The sequence below is a fragment of the Crinia signifera genome, chromosome 7, assembly GCF_055691185.1.
Source record: "Crinia signifera chromosome 7, ASM5569118v1, whole genome shotgun sequence".
In the NCBI taxonomy this organism is placed as follows: Eukaryota; Metazoa; Chordata; class Amphibia; order Anura; family Myobatrachidae; genus Crinia; species Crinia signifera.
In genome coordinates this window covers 179,283,662-179,303,677 of record NC_139223.1, presented here as the reverse complement: position 1 = coordinate 179,303,677, position 20,016 = coordinate 179,283,662, and the positions used below count along the sequence as shown (strand labels likewise).

The following is a 20,016-nucleotide window of genomic DNA, read 5'->3' as shown; positions in this document are numbered from 1 at the left end:
GAGGGGCGGAGCAAAGCACGGAGATGGACACTTAGGTGACCCAGTATATGCTTTGATGTCCCTGGTAGGGGGTATTATATCAACCGCTCAGCATGTAGGGCCTGGATCAGTAATTTCCACTAATTACCCCTTTACTGCACAGATGGTGGGAGATGGGGTGGGAGAAGGGGGCATTGGGCTGAATTAGGGGGCCCTGATACATAACTTCCAGGGTGGTAGAGGATGTTTAATATGCAGAGGAGGGCTGTATAGTGGAGTGGGCTTATTGGGCCTTATTCTGGTTGGTGCGGCTGGCCCGTACGCGTACGTTCCGGGGTTTTTAATGACCTGCGCATGCGTACCATCTCCAATGCGCAGGCGCGAACACTCCACAACGCTTACGGACGGGTCTCTCCGTGCGAAAAAACCTGTACACGAGAGTACGGGCATTGGGGGCGGCATAGGGGCGTGATGAGGGGAGCGGCCGAAATAATGAGGGAAAATGGGCGTAAATATGGGCGTACACGGGGGTGTGCACCAAAAATGAACGGTGCTACTACCGCACGATCGGCTAAAGCACCGTTCATTTCGGACACAAAACAGGCGGCCGCCAACCGCCACCTCAGACCACCCCTACAGATACCGCATGCCAGCGTGCGCCTGGGTTTGCTAATTTACGCTGATTACTACTCAAACACAAACACCTGAATGTAATAAGCAATGCTGCAGTCTATTAAGTCCAAACCATGATTTCACTACCTGCAAGCCTACACACAGCACTCAAACACATTGGAAGCTTATCTTTCTATACTTCTCTACATTTAAAGGTTTGTTTAATTTAAGGTAAGAATCTTTTTAAGACCTGCTTATATATGCTAAGGTAGGTATTTGTTAAACAGTTAGACACATTCACTACGTGCTTTCATAGACTTTACACAGTAGCACACTCAATCTACACAAGTCGACATGTGTCAACGTGTTCACTCTAATACAAACATAGGTTTTGTATTTATGATACAATAACATAAACCACATCTAACACCTACAAAGGATGTTTCAGCAATGTTTTAAGCCCATGCCCACTATTTTGCACACAATCTTCAATTGAGTTAATAGAAAACAATAATTGAATAACAATTAGAATAATTAATTAATTGTCAGAATTATAGTTGAAAGGCAAGATTTGCAGGTCCATATATGTGAAGGGTATGCCAGCGTGCACGGACGTACGCTCACTCTCACGAGCGGTGACATAAGCTGAGTTTTCCATTGAAAACAATAGGGACCCGTCCGTGCAAGCTGGCGTACGCTCAGATAGCCGCAAGAAGTCGGTGGGAAGACGGACGAGAGACGTCCGTAAACGGTGGCGTACGCTCTGTTGTACGCCACTCCCCTTCGACGTTGTTTCTGGCCGTACGTATGCGGCTGATTTGTGGGTGGACTTAACCTCAACGGCCGCGTACGGAGAGCGTACGCTAATATGGAACGTACGCACGTTTGGCCGCACCGATCAGAATAACCTCCATTATTCCTAATTTTCTGGTGGGAGGACAACTTGCTTGACTGCAGATATCTCCAGTTCCCAGAAATAGATTTCTTAGATTTTAATGGAATTAAAAACTAGAGAATCCCACCTACCAAATGGTACTGGGGACTAGGGGATCAGATCAATTCAGGAGGCAGAGCAATCTGCCAACGAGTATATAAAACTACATACCAGGTGTGTGGAGCTGGAGCAGTAACCAGCTGCTGGAAGGCTGATATCTCTGGTTCTGGGAACAGTAGAGACAAGCTACTAGTGTCCTTCAAAGGTAGAGAGTCCCAGCTTTTGGAATATACCCTCAGAAAAACTCTTAGTCAGACAGAACCTGAAATATCTGACTGGGAAGTGCAATTAACAGGCTTGGATGGGGACCATTGCTTTGAAGTCAGATATCTCCGGTTCCCAAGGTCCGATTTTAAAAATTCTTGTACTCCTGGAAAGAGGGGACCCTCAGCTTTCAGCCTAGGTCCCTTAGACTCCTGGGGGTTTCTGGGTACTCGGAAACCCCCCCTGCGTGCGCTACTGGGCGGTGTCATATTTCTTGGATAAGGAAGAGATGTCAGAGGATAAAAAGAGATTTGTCTTGAAGGGAATTTCCCTCATCCTCACTAATAACTACTTCTGGTTTGAGGGCACATATTACCTGCAACTCACGGGCACAGCTATGGGCACCAGAACAGCGCAAGTGTATTCACCATTCTTTTGCATTTGGATTGTACTACAGAGCTGCAGTTCTGTGGCGCGGACTACTTCAACTATCTTTTTGTGTCTTGGGGAAAAGATCCTCCCTAAAAATGTTTAGGCACACCCTCCTTTTTTTCTGACAAGCCCAGAAAAAAAAAGACCCACAAATGCCGACTTTCTGTCAATCAACTTGTGAACAGCATGCAATCAGAATAGTAACTGGATTTTGTCTCTGCTTGGGCTTGCGCATGCATTACAATCCATACGCATGTCATTCAGTAATCACCACTGTGCAAATTCGCACAGCAGCAATCAGGCTTTTTGACAGTTGCGCACAGCATTGTTTCATGGAAAAATGCACCCTAAAATTATAGTTTCATTCTACTATGTATATATATATATAGGAGACAATCAGGAAATCCGCACACCATAAGGAATCATCATTCGGGTGCCAAACCACATAGTAGGAGTAGTATTTGAGCAATTAGAGGTCAGCACAACCGGTAGTAGAAAAAAGTTTTTATAAGTGAAAAAAGTCATTCAAGACATCCATCTGACAGCGTTACAGCGTTACAGCGTTCAATTCAATGGTTCCATATACTTATCAACAACAAGGTGCAAGCATGAAGATGGCTGCCAGGGTGTCATGGTCAGGCGTGCTCTACAGCTGTTTCGGAGGGTAGGTATCCGTCATCAGGAGCTCCTGATGACGGATACCTACCCTCCGAAACAGCTGTAGAGCACGCCTGACCATGACACCCTGGCAGCCATCTTCATGCTTGCACCTTGTTGTTGATAAGTATATGGAACCATTGAATTGAACGCTGTAACGCTGTAACGCTGTCAGATGGATGTCTTGAATGACTTTTTTCACTTATAAAAACTTTTTTCTACTACCGGTTGTGCTGACCTCTAATTGCTCAAATATATATATATATATATATATGTATATATATATATATATATATATATATATATTTATATATACAGACTATAGTAATATAACATCGGAGATATACAGGAGATGAACAGGAGGGAAACAGGAGGACAAAGAACACTTCATCCTCCATCTGCAACCCCAGCAATCAACATACTGCAGTGATTTACCTGACGCAACATCACATCACCTACAGTCTGCACAACCTGGACACTGATCTCCACACTGAATTAAGTGCTGTCACACACTGCTTCTGTCTCACTTATACATTACCTATACTTCCTGTAGGCTCTCCACGCTTCCAATACATCACCTTCTCACTACTCATTCTAGGCCACTCCAACCTCATTCTATATCACTACTCTGTTCAACTTTACACAGAAATATGGCTCCTCGATCCAGTCCCATACCAGTCCTCACTGTCAGGTCTCACCCCCTCTCAACTGTCTTCCACACCTCTCACACGCACCCTCAACCCACACAACCTAATTACTATCTCACCTGTCCCCTCCCTTCCTTTCTCCTGTGCTCTCTGGGATGCTAGATCAGTCTGCAACAAGCTCCCAACTATCCACGACCTCTTTATCTCCCACTTTTTTAACCTTCTCGCCATCACTGAAACCTGGCTCTCCTCCTCTGACACTACCTCCCCTGCCGCCCTCTTTTATGAAGGCCTCTCCTTCACACACTCGGTCAGACCTGATGGCCGCCAGGGTGGAGGAGTGGGCATCATCCTCTCCCCCAACTGCACCTTCTGCGCCATCCCGCCTGAGTCCTCCCTCACATTCTCCACCTTTGAGGTACACACTATCCGCCTCTTCTACCCTCTTCACCTCCTTGTGGCTGTAATCTACCGCCCCCCTGGCCCCTGCTCCCCTTTCCTTGATAACTTTGCTGCGTGGCTTCCACACTTTCTTGCATCTGACCTCCCCTCTATCATCCTCGGTGACTTTAACATTCCTATTGACATCAATAATGCTGCCTCCTCTAATCTGCTTGACCTTACCACCTCCTTTGGACTTTCTCAATGGACCTCCACCCCCACTAATAATCTTGGACACTCCCTTGACCTAGTCTTCACCCACCATTGTAATCTCTATGATTTCTCTAATTCTTCCTTCCCATTCTCTGACCACAATCTGCTCTCTTTCACCCTCTCATCCTCCCCTCTCCCCTCATTGCCCAGACCCACAGTCACCAGACGTAACCTCGGGTCTCTTGACCCTACTGTCCTGTCTTCCCTGGAGACTTTCCTCCTCTTTCAACCATGACCTGCCCCAACCAGGCTGCCTCTTTCTATTACTCTTCTCTCACCTCTGCTCTCGACTCTGTAGCCCCCCTCCACACTGTCCCCCTCCGACGCTCTAAACCCCAACCCTGGCACAACAAAATAACATGATTCTTGCAAAAATGTGCACGCTCTGCTGAACGCCTCTGGAGGAAATCTCACTCTCTGGCAGACTTCCTCCATTTCAAGTTTATTCTCTCCTCCTACAGCACTGCTCTCCCCTCTGCCAAACAATCTTTTTTCAAATCTCTCATCTCTTCCCATTCCTCCAATCCCCTACGTTTCTTTGAAACTTTCAACACTCTACTTCGCCCTGCACCACCCCTCCTCTCCTCATCCCTCACTGCCACTGACTTTGCCTCCTTCTTCCTCTCTAAAATTGAGATAATCTGACATGATATCTCCTCCCATACCCCCTCTGCTGCCCACCCACCCCAATCATCCTCCCCTCCCAACTACCCCACTCTGTCATCCTTCTGCCCTACTACAGCTGAGGAAATCCGCTCCCTCATCTCATCCTCTCCCCCCTCTACCTGTCCCTTGGACCCTCTCCCCTCCCGTCTCCGCAGTTCCCTCTCCCCCACTGGCTGCTCTCACCTTGCTCACCTCTTTAACCTATCTCTTTCTACTGGCATCTTTCCCTCACCCTTCAAACATGCTCTGGTCTCTCCTATTCTTAAAAAACCAAACCTGGACCCTTTATCTCCCACAAGCTACCGCCCTATCTCTCTTCTCCCATTTGCCTCTAAAATACTAGAACGGCTGGTTTACAGGCGTCTCACCAGCTACTTGTCTGACCACTCCATCCTTGATCCCCTTCAATCTGGCTTTCGCCCACTTCATTCCACTGAGACTGCCCTAGTGAAAGTCACCAATGACCTGCTGTCAGCCAAATCCAAGGGTCACTTCTCCCTGCTTATCCTTTTGGACCTATCTGCTGCCTTTGACACTGTGGATAACCCTCTCCTCCTCCACACACTCCAAAACATTGGCCTCTCTGGCACGGTCTTCAACTGGTTTTCCTCTTACCTCTTCAACCGTTCCTTCTCAGTCTCTGCCTCTGGCTCTACCTCACCACCTTCTTTCCTTCCTGTCGGGGTCCCTCAGGGTTCCATCCTTGGCCCCCTTCTGTTCTCTCTGTACACCTCCTCTCTGGGTGCACTCATTAACTCCTTTGGCTTCCAATATCACCTCTATGCGGATGACACCCAAATCTACCTCTCCTCTCCTGATCTGTCCCCCACTGTTTTCTCTCAAGTTTCCAACTGCCTCTCTGCCATCTCCACCTGGATGTCTGAGCGATTTCTGAAGCTGAATATGGACAAAACCAAACTCATTATCTTTTTCCCCCACCCAGAGCTATGCCCCCTACTAATATCTCTATCACTGTTAACAACACCATCATCGTCCCCGTTCCCCAACTCCGCTGCCTGGGTGTCACTCTTGACTCCTCCCTCTCCTTTGCACCCCACATCCAAGCCCTGGCCCATTCTTGCTGGTTCCAGTTACGCAACATTGCTTGCATCAGGCCCTTTCTCTCACAGAGTGCAACTAAGCTGATTATCCACTCATTGGTCATCTCACGTCTCGACTACTGCAATGTTCTCCTCACCGGCCTCGCTCAATCCCAACTGGCTCCTCTCCAATCTGTCCTCAATGCTGCAGCCAGGCTTATCTTCCTCTCCCGCTGCTCTAATTCTGCCACTCCCCTTCAACAAAATCTGCACTGGCTTCCATTCCCCTACAGAATCCTCTTCAAACACCTCACACTCACATACAGGGTTAATTATAATATGTAATATTAATACACCCTCCCACCCTCTACGGTCGGCTGACGACTGTCGTCTCTCCTCCACCCTGATCACTGCTTCCCATGCTAGAGTACAGGACTTTGCCCGTGCTGCACCCCTTTAGTGGAACGCACTCCCTCGCTTCATTAGACTTTCCCCGACCTTGCAAAGCTTCAAACGGGCACTGAAAACTCACCTATTCATCAAAGCGTACTCTTCCACTGCATAAACCAGATGGTTCTCCGACCCCTTGCCTGTTTACATCCTGCTATCTAACCACCACCCCCTCGCTTGCACCTCTTGTAATCTGTCTGTCTCCCCTTCCTACTAGATTGTAAATTCCTCCGAGTAGGGCCCTCTTCCCTCCTGTTGTCAAAGTCCACTTCTCTTCACATGTCACTCACAGCTCTCCTATACTCCAACACTCAGTGACCATCTTCGTCCGCATACTCATCTCCATCATTGGCATCTAGCCTCTAGTTGTATGTTAATTGAGTCCTCACTACTTATATCCAAGCTGTAATGTGTATTGAACTGTGGCGCTCTTTATTTGTACTGTATTTTTGTTATTTATTCAATGTTATGCCAAGCTTTGTCTCCCTGTATTGTTCCTTTGTACGGCGCTGTGAAACACTTGTGGCGCCTTATAAATAAAATTATAATAATAATATTTCAACCAGACATTTATGGTTGCATACAATGCAATGGGTGACCATTGATGGTTTTACCTATGGATGGTCATTCAGTTTCTTTGACTGATTGGCCTATGAGCCAATAAGAGCTTTGGGCGTGGCTTCATGGGGTTTGGGTGGAGCTATCCCTTGAGGGAAAAAAATAACAAAACTATTTGGTTAAGCTGTGCCATTGATGGAGGGGAACCATTTGGTTCTCCCCCATCAATAGAAAAAAAATCTAAATCGGTCATAAACCATCAATGATTATGAATCACCGATGGTCGATGGCCATCCCTAATCAGTGAAACAGCTGCAGTAGTCTGCAATAATGATCTAATAGACTTACCTAGTTTTCCTTCAGTGGCAACTCCAGACTTGCAGAGAGATGAGGGTAACCCAACCAAATACAAACAATGATAAAACATTGGCAATCATTTTTATATTTTTAATCAGTAAAAACCACAGGGGTACATTACAATGGGTCACTTTACTTAAAGGGGCAATGTGGATTCAAAATATAATTCATTTTAAAGACACAGTACATAAGATCATAAGAATGCAATACACAGTACACACAACATTATGCAGTATACTAGGTGGCCCATACTAAAAAAATCACATGTGATTAAAATACGATTCATTTTCTAGTGAGGTTAGTGATTTGTAGTAGGATCAGTGGCGGAACTACCGTGGGTGCAGGGGGTGCAGCTGCTATGGTGCCCGGCGGCTGGGGGGGCCCGGGCCCCATGGACAGAAAGCATTCCCCTGCACCATGACCGTACTTTGTATTACAATTTTAAAAAGCCCCCACGGCCGCCTTATACGCAGCTTGCAATGAGGGGGGGCCGCGCTGCGCTGGGCTGGAGGAGAAGCCGGGCGGAGAGTCGGAGTGGGAATAATGAACAAGCACAGTCGCACGTTTTGAATTGACGCCTCCCCCGCCTGCACCATAGAGGAGCTGGCCGGCGCTGTCGCTGTGACAAAAACAGGAAGCTAGCGGCTAGCCGGTACCCACCTCCTCCTCCAGCAGAACAAGCACCGTGACCTCGCCACAGCCACCGGCAACACCATTGTCCGCCGCTGCCAGCTGAAGTGACCCTCCTGCTTGCAAGACAATGAAGAGCAGCAGGTAACATAAGGATTTTTAAGAAACCTCCAACACAAGTTTGGTGGCGCGAGGGGTAGGCTGGTGGGGGTTAATGGAAACAGTGGCTGTATGTATGTGAGCTACACAGTATGTATGTATGTATGTATGTATGTATGCATGAGAGCAGCACAGTATGTATGTATGTATGTATGCATATGTGCATGAGAGTTGCACAGTATGTTACTATGTATGTATGTGTGTATGTACTGTATGTATGAGAACTGTACTGTATGTATGAGAGCTGCACAGTATGCATTATGTATGAGAACGGCACAGTATGTATGTACAGTATGTATGAGTGGCACTGCATGTATGTACAGTATATATGAGAGCGGCACAGCATGTATGTATGAATGAGAGTGGCACTCTATGTATGTACAGAATGTATGAGAGTTGCATGTATGTATGTACAGATAGAATGAGAGGCACTGTATGTATGTATGTATGTATGAATGAGAGCGGCACTCTATGTATGTACAGAATGTATGAGAGTTGCACTGTATGTATGTACAGTATGTATGAGAGTGGTATGTATGTACAGTATGTATGAGAGCGGCACTGTATGTATGTACAGTATGTATGAGAGGCACTGTATGTATGTACAGTATGTATGAGAGGCACTGTATGTATGTACAGTATGTATGAGAGTGGTATGTATGTACAGTATGTATGAGAGCGGCACTGTATGTATGTACAGTATGTATGAGAGGCACTGTATGTATGTACAGTATGTATGAGAGGCACTGTATGTATGTACAGTATGTATGAGAGTGGCACTGTATGTATGTACAGTATGTATAAGAGTGGCACTGTATGTATGGGAATGGCAATGTACAAGATAGAAGGAAACCTAGTCCTGCTGCTCTTTGGCGGGCAAAAACACCTACACAGTCCTGGCGACCCCCATCCTCAACCCCACCTCCATATCAGCCTGGAACCCAAAGAGTTTTGTGGGCTGGTGTGGGGGGGGGGGGCTTACATTTTTTTTGCTATGGGGCCCACAACAATCTAGTTACGCCTCTGAGTAGGATGAAAGAAGAACTGGTTCATCTGTAGCCAGTTATCGTAAAACTAATTAGATGCATCCAGGGAAAAGAAGTCTAGGTCCAAAAGTACATTTTTAACCTGGATTTTAAAACAAAAAATACAATGTGCAATTGCAAATTAACAATTCATCAGAACTGGAGAACTTAATATTTAAAATGGTACCTCATTTATCGACGGTTAAGTATGAAGGTAGAAAAAGGGATCGTCACCATAAATCAAGTATTAGAAATAATATACAGTATATGATCACAATTATGTCCCAATTTCTGAGTTAATACAATAGTTTTGCAAGAAAGTGTAAGTGATAAAAATGTTTAATTTTACTGTTCTTATATGGTAAACTAACATGGTTTATGATAAATGTTTATAACTTAAAGTGAAGCCTTGAAAATTGTAATATAATTTCTTTCATTGTTATTGAATAAGTTATGCTAAAGATTGTGAAATCTAAAACTTTAAAAAAATATTATGGTTCTATCAGGTCCTCATGTTATGCAATGCATGGGGACACGCCTATTTCCAGTGGGAGGTATGTGGCAACCTATTAATGCTGCCACACACAGTAATTAACTTTGATTTGTAAACAAACAATAAAAGTTGCAATTGTAAATTAACAATTTGTCAGAAGCAGAGAACTTAATCTTTAAAATGATACCTCATTTATCAATATTGGTTAAGTATGAAGAGAAAAAGAAAAAAGGATTGGCACCAAAATAATATATATGCTGAGTAGTTTGTTGCTGCACAATCTATCTAAAACAGCAGTGCTGGATTCAATCATTAAAAATTACATTCAAAGTTGATAAATAAAAGCCCATTTAATCTAGCTACAATGTCCAGAACACTCGGTAAGTTTTAAGGTGCCCACACACTAGTATGATTTTTTTGCAGATTGGCCGATTTACGATAAATCGGTCGATATATCATCCGCTGTTTACAGATAATCAGCTGATATCGGTCCGATGCGTGCTCCCATGGATCTTTTGCTAAATGAAAGATCAGAAGATTTAACAAAAGATCCATAGGAACGCACACCAGATCTTAAGAAAAATCTTTGGTAAAGATGTGCGCTTGCCTGAAATCTTTTGTCCAGGACGGACAAAAGATTTCAAAGCTAATTTATGCGCACATCTTAAGATCACAAATCTTTCTAGTGTGTGGTCACCTTAAGCCTCTCTCTCAGGAGCAGATGAATTAAGCCTGGGGCGGTGATAACACAGCAGCCGGCCTATAATTTAACTGTTAGGAGCTGATTATCTGGTGCATTATCACCGGCCAATTTATCACTTCACCAGTCTTAATAAATCTTCCCCACAATGCATTAGATAGCGGCAACCTGGTCTGCCCTTGGGTCTTTCTCTGCACAGATGGGACCCTTTGTGTATAACTGCTATATTGCAGTGCTGTTGTGAAGATTAATAGTAGAAATGTCTTTCACTCAGCAAGCTATGTATATACAGGTTGACTATCCCTTATCCAAATATACGTTATCCATATTATCCTGAGGAACATAAGGTGCCCACACACTAGAAAGATCTGCGATCGTAAGATGTGCGCATAAATTAGCCTTGCAACTCTTTTTTGTCCTGGACAAAGATTTCAGGCAAGCGCACATCTTTACCAAAGACTTTTCTTAAGATCCCGTGTGCGTTCCTATGGATCTTTTGTTAAATCTTCTGATCTTTTGTGCAGCACGTAAGATCAGAAGATTCAGCTAAAGGTCCACGGGAGCGCGCATCAGACAAAAATCGGCCGATTTTCGACCGATTATCGGTAAACATCGGGCACCTTTAGTCTCCAAATTGTACTCTTTTTTTTTTTTTTTTATAAAAAACTACTGGACACATCCAGGGGCGAATTTAGGGGTCAGGCCGCCCCTAGGCACAACATTTTTGGCCGCCCCTTAGATATACTGCACCAGCTATAGCCCCTTAGTCACTTAGGTATCATTACACATTGTGCCATAAACCGTAATGCCCATAACACGTGTATATATATATCCACTTTAGGACGGCACTCACTAAAACCTCCAATCAATGCCCATGGTGCTCACTCCATGTGCATACAGATTCCAGTATCCAGTGGACTCACAGAAATAAAAAGCCAACACAGCAGAGATACTGTAGTGCTATCATTTTGGGGTTTAACACCCTTTACATGCAAACAAGTCATACAATAAGATAATCTTCACAGACATAAATTAGACAACTAGCTAACCAGTGCTTGGTCTTTTTCAAAAAAGACTATACATTCCCCTTTCCACAATCAGAACATAAATATGGGAGAAACAACAGAGTACATAGTGATTTACAATTTTAATATGAAACAATTAAAATTTCATGTACAAGTGTGAAGTAAACTTGTTACAGATTACTACAGACTGGCAGCTGTGCACACTATTATAAACACATCTCTTGAATTAGTAAAATAATTTTACCTCATACCTCCCAACAGTCCCGATTTCAGCGGGACAGTCCCGATTATCAGGGCCTGTCCCGCTGTCCCTCCCGTGGTCGGCAGTGTCCCGCGGTGAGGGGGGGCATGCGCACAGCGTCTATTCCCGCAGCCAGGGGGCTGTCGTCGACAAATGTTGGGAGGTATGTTACCTATATAGTAGGTAAAAGAAGAGGTCCACCCTCCATGGCTGTATGCTGTCCCGGTGGCCTCCCACACCCGGCAGGGGATACCTGGAAGTTCAGTGCCATATAGTCACACCCAGATCCTGCCTCCTTGAGCAGCCTGCGTGCCCAGCAAGTGAGTGAGCCGCAGGCTGCTTGCGCTATTGCACAGCTGAGCCGTCGCTCTTCTGCCCTGTACTGCTACAAGGCACCGGCGGCTCAGCTGTCAATCAGGAAACTGGGGAGGGAGCGGAGAGCACAGTGCTGATCCGTAATAGCGATCCGATCTGTGACTGGGGGGGAGACCTGCTCTGAGAACAGCCAGAAAGCTTGTAGCTCTCTGCCCGGCTGTCCCTACTGTGCTGTTAATTCTGCTTGGCTGGCGATGGCCGGGCTGCCTGGTCCCATCCTGCTGGCCCATGAAAGGTGCCACCAATGAAAGGTGCCGCCCCTAAAAGGTGCCGCCCCTAGGCCCGTGCCTCACGGGCCTAGTGATAAATCCGTCCCTGGACACATCTGTAACTGGCACTACTGGGGACATGATATGTAACTGGCATTAAATATGCACAGAAAAAATATTGCTTGGCATTCAAATTTAGTGTATGAGATAGGACACAAACTTTGATTCATGTTTAAAACCTTGTTTCATGCACAAATAAAACATGTATAAATGCAAGATACCACAAGATATCCAAAATTCTTCTGGTCCCCAGGATTTTGGATAAGGGATACTCAACCTGTATATAGTTGTAATGAATAAGTTTCTTTCACCACACTCAAGATCTGAATTCAGACACAGCTTCTCCTTTGAAAGGTAAGTACAGTATATCCTGGGAAACTACAAGTCCATAGAGCAGATGTACTAAGAATTGGAGAGTGATAAAGTGGAGAGATACAATTACCAGCCAACCAGCTCCTAACTGTCAATCTTTTAACTCTCGACCCAACGACCCCATACCACTTTTAATATGGTAGTTAGAAATTGATTGACTGGTACTTTATCTCTCACCATTTTATCACTCTCCAAGGATTAGTACTGACTCTCTTAACAGCAACTTGACTCTGGATTTTCTGTAGCCGGATCCCTCTCTCTATTCATTGTGCGGAGGTGCACTCTACTCCCTCGTCATCAGGGATTTCTTTGTCATTTACCTCTGTCCCACAGTGAAGGTCTGTCATTCCTGTCAGGCTTCATTTCACACACACACTGGGTATGACCGGGAGCCAAAAACCGGACAAAAGCTGTCCACTTTTTTGCTGGCTGTCAGTGCCTTTCACATGCATCGGTTGTCAGCCGGTTTTAATCATGTGCTTTCTAAATGGTATGCAGTAGGCATGTACAGTGTGCGGGTCAGTGACGTGCGGTGATGTTCATGGTTGGTGAGGCAAACAATGTGTTCATTTGTGTTAAGGGACAGACTTGTGTGTATTTGTGTTAAGGGACAGAAGTGTATAACTGTGTATTTGTGTAAAGTGAGAGGTGTGTACTGTGTGTTTACAAAAACACACAGTACACACCTCTCACTTTACACAAATACACAGTTATACACTTCTGTCCCTTAACACAAATACACACAAGTCTGTCCCTTAACACAAACACACAAACACACACAAACACCTGTGCCACTTAAAAAAACACAGCCCCCACCCTCCACAAGTGCTAAACACACATTTCTGTTTAGAAAAGGCACTGCTTACCCAAGTAGAACTGGCAGCAGTGACAGGAGCGTTCCTGGGACAGGGACCCGGAGACAGAGTGCCGGCGGGAGGCGGAAGCGGGATCCCGGACACTGATAGCAGATAGCAGCGTGAGCTGGCAGCCCAGCCTGGCACCGCCATTTCCCCGCCCGCATTACAAGTCAGAGCAGCCCAGCAGCCCAGCCCGGCACCGCCATTTCCCCACCCGCATTACAAGTCAGAGCAGCCCGGCAGGCCAGCATGGCACCGCCGCTCCCCCCTCGCTCGCCCGCATTACAAGTCAGCGTGACTTCACTGCAATGCAGAGGAGCCCAGCAGGCCAGCCCGGCACCGCCGCTCCCCCCCCCCCACTCCCCGCCCGCATAACAAGCCAGTGGACGAACCCGGGTCTTCTCTGCATGCAACAGTACTATACTATAGGCGGCACCTAATAGAAGTTCCTTGGTGGCAGTCAGGGACGTGTTTTCTGCCTATATGAAAGCACGCCCCTGTCACTGAGACAGCGCCACTGTGCCCAATCACATCTGTCTCAGTGACAGGGGTGTGCTGTCATATAGGCAGAAAAGCACGTCCCTGTCACCGAGGCACTGCTATAGGTGCCGCCTATACAACTTTTTTAAATGAGCTTTTACCAGCTCGGTTCTAAGCCCTGCCCACTGCCCGCCCCTGTGTCTTTTACAGTATCATGGACAGCGGGAGGCACCGCTCTTGGTGCCTCCTAAACTAATGAATAAAAAAAAAAATAGAGTAAAAATAATAATAATAATACAAAGCATATACTTATGACACATAATATGTGTCATAAGTATTTTCTTTGTATTTTATTATTATTTTAACCATTAATGACAGGGGAGGCTCTGCCTCCCCTGCCTCCCCTGACTGCACGTCCCTGGTGTGGGTGACAGAGCACCATTATCAGATGGCTTTTTAAACAAATTTAAAAGTACTGCAAAAACAACTACTCACCATATATATATCTTTATCCTTTTCTCCCAGAACATTAAAATCTTCTTTTCATTCAAAGTAGACCTTGCCATGCCTTATGAGTGACACTTCTATATTTTTATACTGTATATGTATTCACTTTTGTCCCATAAAAATGATCTGCATTCAACTAATGAAAGTAGTCCCTCAGGGCCTGATTCTGGTTTTCTCAGCTTACTGAGAACCTGAGACACCTTACAGGTCATTATGAGGAATACAAATTCAATACAATTTTCTGTCTTGACAATTTTCACACCTATTTTGAATAAAATTCACTTGGCACAAGAGTTAAGGTGATCTTGTTCCCCGCCGCCAGAGGGGGTCAAACTCAGTGGTCGGACCTGCAGCTCTGACTTCCAGTCTGATGTGCACGGGACAAGATCTGAGAGTGCAAGAACGCAACCAATCAGATTCTGTGTATAATCTTTCTCTAATTGGTTGCTATGGGCAACAGCACCTCTTTACATTTTTAGAAGCTTTAGTAAATTTACCCCATTAAATATATTTTTAAATGATTTCCTTTTTTTTTAAATAAAAGTTTCTGATGGTGGAGGTGTGCGCAGGTCTCTTTACTCGCCAGGGCATTCGCAAAATGATTGACAGGCACCGGGCGGTCGCCCAACTTTTCATGGGCTTCCCCACGAAAACAGTGGGCTCGTGTATAGAAAGGTTGGGCGGAACCCAGTGAATGCAGGTGTGCCCCTGCCTCCTTGGGGTGGACAGATGACATCACATGGCATCAGCGCCTGCCCACAATTCACACAAGAACGGCCAGGATAAAAGTAATTCCAGGCTTCTATCTGCAGTGAGGGGAGAAATGATTGGATGGTTCTCACGCATCATGACACTGGGATTCGGGTGGCGGTGTCTTGCATTCAGCTGGACGGTGTTCAGGGGCTGGCTGGCAACTTTTAGCCTGGGGGGCAAGTCAAGAGCACTGGCCCATAAGTAGCGCATAAGTGGCCCATAAGTAGCGCATTGTTAAATGCACATTTCTAATTAAAAAAAAATATGTATTAATTAAAAAGAGATTAGGTCTGAAGTTGATTATATTATAAATACTTTATTATAACTTTTTCATAGCAAAATAATAAAACATAAATAATGCAAAAAAATGCATAATGCCATGACACCACAGGCTGCTCCCCCTGTACAATAATAATTATGACACCACAGGTTGCTCCCCCTGTATAATATAAAAGTAATGCCATGACACCACTGGCTGCTCCCTCTGTATAATAATAATGCAATGACACCACATGCTGCTCCCGCTGTATAATAATAATGCAATGACACCACAGGCTGCTCCCGCTGTATAATAATAATGCAAAGACACCACAGGCTGCTCCCGCTGTATAATATAACAATTGTAATGCCATGACACAAATTATTATACAGGGGGAGCAGCCTGTGGCGTCATTGCATTATTATTATACAGAGGGAGCAGCCTGTGGTGTCATTGCATTACTTTTATATTATACAGGGGGAGCAGCCTGTGGTGTCATGGCATTATTATTATGCAGAGGGAGCAGCCTGTGGTGTCATGGCATAATGCCATGACACCACAGGCTGCTCCCCCTGTACAATAATAATTATGACACCACAGGTTGCTCCCCCTGTATAATATAAAAGTAATGCCATGACACCACTGGCTGCTCCCTCTGTATAATAATAATGCAATGACACCACATGCTGCTCCCGCTGTATAATAATAATGCAATGACACCACAGGCTGCTCCCGCTGTATAATAATAATGCAATGACACCACAGGCTGCTCCCTCTGTATAATAATAATGCAATGACACCACATGCTGCTCTCGCTGTATAATAATAATGCAATGACACCACAGGCTGCTCCCGCTGTATAATAATAATGCAAAGACACCACAGGCTGCTCCCGCTGTATAATATAACAATTGTAATGCCATGACACAAATTATTATACAGGGGGAGCAGCCTGTGGCGTCATTGCATTATTATTATACAGAGGGAGCAGTCTGTGGTGTCATGGCATTACTTTTATATTATACAGGGGGAGCAGCCTGTGGTGTCATGGCATTATTATTATACAGAGGGAGCAGCCTGTGGTGTCATGGCATAATGCAATGACACCACAGGCTGCTCCCGCTGTATAATAATAATGCAATGACACCACAGGCTGCTCCCGCTGTATAATAATAATGCAAAGACACCACAGGCTGCTCCCGCTGTATAATATAATAATAGTAATGCCATGACACAAATTATTATACAGCGGGAGCAGCCTGTGGTGTCATTGCATTATTATTATACAGCGGGAGCAGCATGTGGTGTCATTGCATTATTATTATACAGAGGGAGCAGCCTGTGGTGTCATTGCATTATTATTATACAGCGGGAGCAGCCTGTGGTGTCATTGCATTATTATTATACAACAGGAGCAGCCTGTGGCGTCATTGCATTATTATTATACAGAGGGAGCAGCCTGTGGTGTCATGGCATTACTTTTATATTATACAGGGGGAGCAGCCTGTGGTGTCATGGCATTATTATTATGCAGAGGGAGCAGCCTGTGGTGTAATGCCATGACACCACAGGCTGCTCCCCCTGTACAATAATAATGACACCACAGGCTGCTCCCCCTGTATAATATAAAAGTAATGCCATGACACCACAGGCTGCTCCCCTTGTATAATAATTTGTGTCATGGCATTACTATTATTAATAGTAATGCCATGACACAAATTATTATACAGGTGGAGCAGCCTGTGGTGTCATTGCATTATTATTAATATACATGAAACAGCACAGCAGATATGTCGTTTTAGATGTTAACTTACTACTGTGTTTTATCCTCGACAAGGCTCCTCCTGTCCTGTTGCGGCTCCACAAATTTCAGTTCCCCTCTCTGCGGCCTCCTGAAGCGTCCCCCACGAGTTGTTCTGCGGGCGGCCCCAGCCTTCCTCCAGTCTCTGAGTGCAGACGCGTGGGTGGGAGGCGTCAACGTCATGACGTCCCCACCGCACCCAGCGGCTGCCGACTGCCACTGCCGCTGGGGATAAGGGAACAGGCTGCCGGCCGGAGCCCTCCTCCACGTAGCTGTGGAGGCCGGCGGCCATGTTCCTGTGGCCGCAGACATCATTTAAAAAACCACAGGAACATGGCCGCCGGCAGTGAAAAAAAAAAAAAACGGCAATGCGGCATCGGACACGGCCACGGCGGTGCGGCCCGCAGCACACCTGCCAGAGCGGCCTGGGGGGCAGATGGCACCCTGCCCCCTGGCCCAGCCCGCCCCTGACGGTGTTTCCCTGCTCGCTAGGAAGCGAATATATGCAGCCTAGCATGCATGTTTGAATAGGGCCCTTTATTTTCTACATTGGTATGCGCATTTTCTTTCTGGTATGCTAAACATTAAAGCGGAGTCCTGGTGGCAGATTCTACAGGAGATGACGCCCAGGGAGACCGATATGTGTATCACTGTTTGTGCATTTTAATATTACCATATCACTACCGGTGTTCTGAATATAAAATGTTTTATTCCAATGAGTCACTGTACAATGTGTCATACAGTATATCACATAAATATGTATGTACGGATGGTGTAATGGTTAGCATTACTGCCTCACAGCACTGAGGTCATGGGTTCCAGTCCCACCGTGGCCCTAACTGTGCGGAGTTTGTATATTCTCTCCATACTTGCGTGGGTTTCCTCTGGGTACTCCAGTTTCCTCCCACATTCCAAAAATATACTGATAGATTAATTGGCTCCCAACAAAAATGAACCCTAGAACGTGACTGATGTGAATGTTCAACTATATTCTATAAAGCGCTGCGGAATATGTGTGCGCTATATAAGAAACTGTTAATAAATAAATAAATGTAAATAGTGGGGAATCAATGCAATTAGTAATATACGCAGGCAATACTTACTTTGCTGTTCACATAAGATAAAATCAAATCCATTACTTTGCTGGAGACTGGGATCATGAACTTCTGATAGGCTGAGGAGAATTCCTTATTTGTGAATAACTGACTCGCCATGTTCCTTCGAGTTTCTTGAAAATTATAAATCAGACTCTATAATGAAACAAAACAAACCAAAAAATCGGTGTCATTTTATATACATATAATATCACTAGGTGATTCATTGCGCCCTATGGGTGCTCTTCACACCGTCGTAAGGGGCTCCACCCCCTTAACCTGTGAATGCCTGTATTGCATGAAATATGGGTTGTGCAGGAGAGGCAGGTGTGGAAATAGTGTGGGAGCTGGATGGGCGGGTGTGGTGTTTTCCCAGGTGGATATGGGGGTGCTGTAGGTGGTGGAGTTGCGGGTGTGGTGTTGTGGTGGGTGGGTGTGGTGGTGGCATGGGTGGTGAGGGTTGGGTGTGAGGGTGCCATGGGTGGGGGTGGTTGATTGGGTGTGGTGTGGGTGGGGGAGTTTCAGGTGCAGGGGTGCTCCCATATGTGGGTAGGTGAGGGGCAGATGCAGGTGTGCTGGGCGGCTAGCTAGCTTAATACCTATCGGCGCAGAATCTCCGTCAGGGGCAATTGCATGTTTTGTAAAGGGGGGTTTCCAGGTAGAAGAAATAATAAAAATGATATGTGTTTGGCAGCACGGCACCCTTGTTGTTATGGCGTCTCGAAAGAAGTAAATGAATGCTTCAATTAAATTTTAAAAGAAAATTTTTTTTAATAAAAGATTGTTTTATGATCCAAAGTTGTATACATTGTTATATGCGGTGTAAGATCACACTTTAACTAGGTGGTGGAACATAAAATTATTTATAATGAATTATATTATCCCATATTGAAATTGGATACAGATATAACATAAATTTGTGTCTATATTTACTATGATGTGTATATATATTGTATATATATTGAAGAACTTCAAAGTATAAATTCAAACATAGGGTAGCTGTATCAAAGTATAACTTAAGTGGCACATACATAGTCCCAATTACCTAATCAACTTCAATGATACAATACATAGCTCCAAAGTGTAGCTTCAATAGTACATACAAAGTGTACATAGTATAGCTGCATCAAAGTATAACTTGAGTGGCACATACAGTACATGGTCCCAATTCATTTAATTAATTGGGACCATGTATGTGCCACTCAAGTTATACTTTGATGGATCACTGTTTACATCGGGTATGTAACTTGATATACCATAGAACAAATGTTTTTTAAAAACAAATCTGTATTTTACATATGAATTTATAAATCCCCCTCATTTCCTTTCTGTACCATTCCCAGTTTTACCCCTGATGAAGTCGTTGTGACGAAACGCGTCGGGTATTTCTTGCAATAAAAGTCTATTCATCTTAAAACGGACTGTGCAAAATTATTGCGAATACATACAACATTGGACACATGGAAATGATCTCCAGAATGTATTTCTGATTTTAATTTAAGTACTAACTGGGAGGTACATTTTATGCATGAGGTTGCGCACCCCAATAACTCTTTCTGTTGCATATATTTATATATAAATATATATATATATATATATAATGAAACAGATGGATACCGGCACTCAGCTCCTTGTTAGTTATAGCGTGCCCCGTGCCCTCGCTGTGAGGTGTCCAGATGACACCACTGCATATAGTCTGTTGGATGCGCGGCACTGGGGTCATGGA

At 44.9% G+C, this 20,016-nt stretch overlaps 1 protein-coding gene across 1 annotated transcript in view; it reads right to left on the bottom strand.

Moving 5' to 3' along the window:
- The window catches only part of LOC146019643 (putative methyltransferase DDB_G0268948), a 32,086-nt gene extending 13,676 nt beyond the window's left edge, over nt 1-18,410 (bottom strand). The window contains exon 1 of the mRNA XM_083152143.1: nt 18,300-18,410. Within this exon, the coding sequence (XP_083008269.1) occupies nt 18,300-18,410 (111 nt within the window). The remainder of the gene's footprint in view (nt 1-18,299) is intronic.
- Between the last annotated feature and the right edge of the window lie 1,606 nt (nt 18,411-20,016).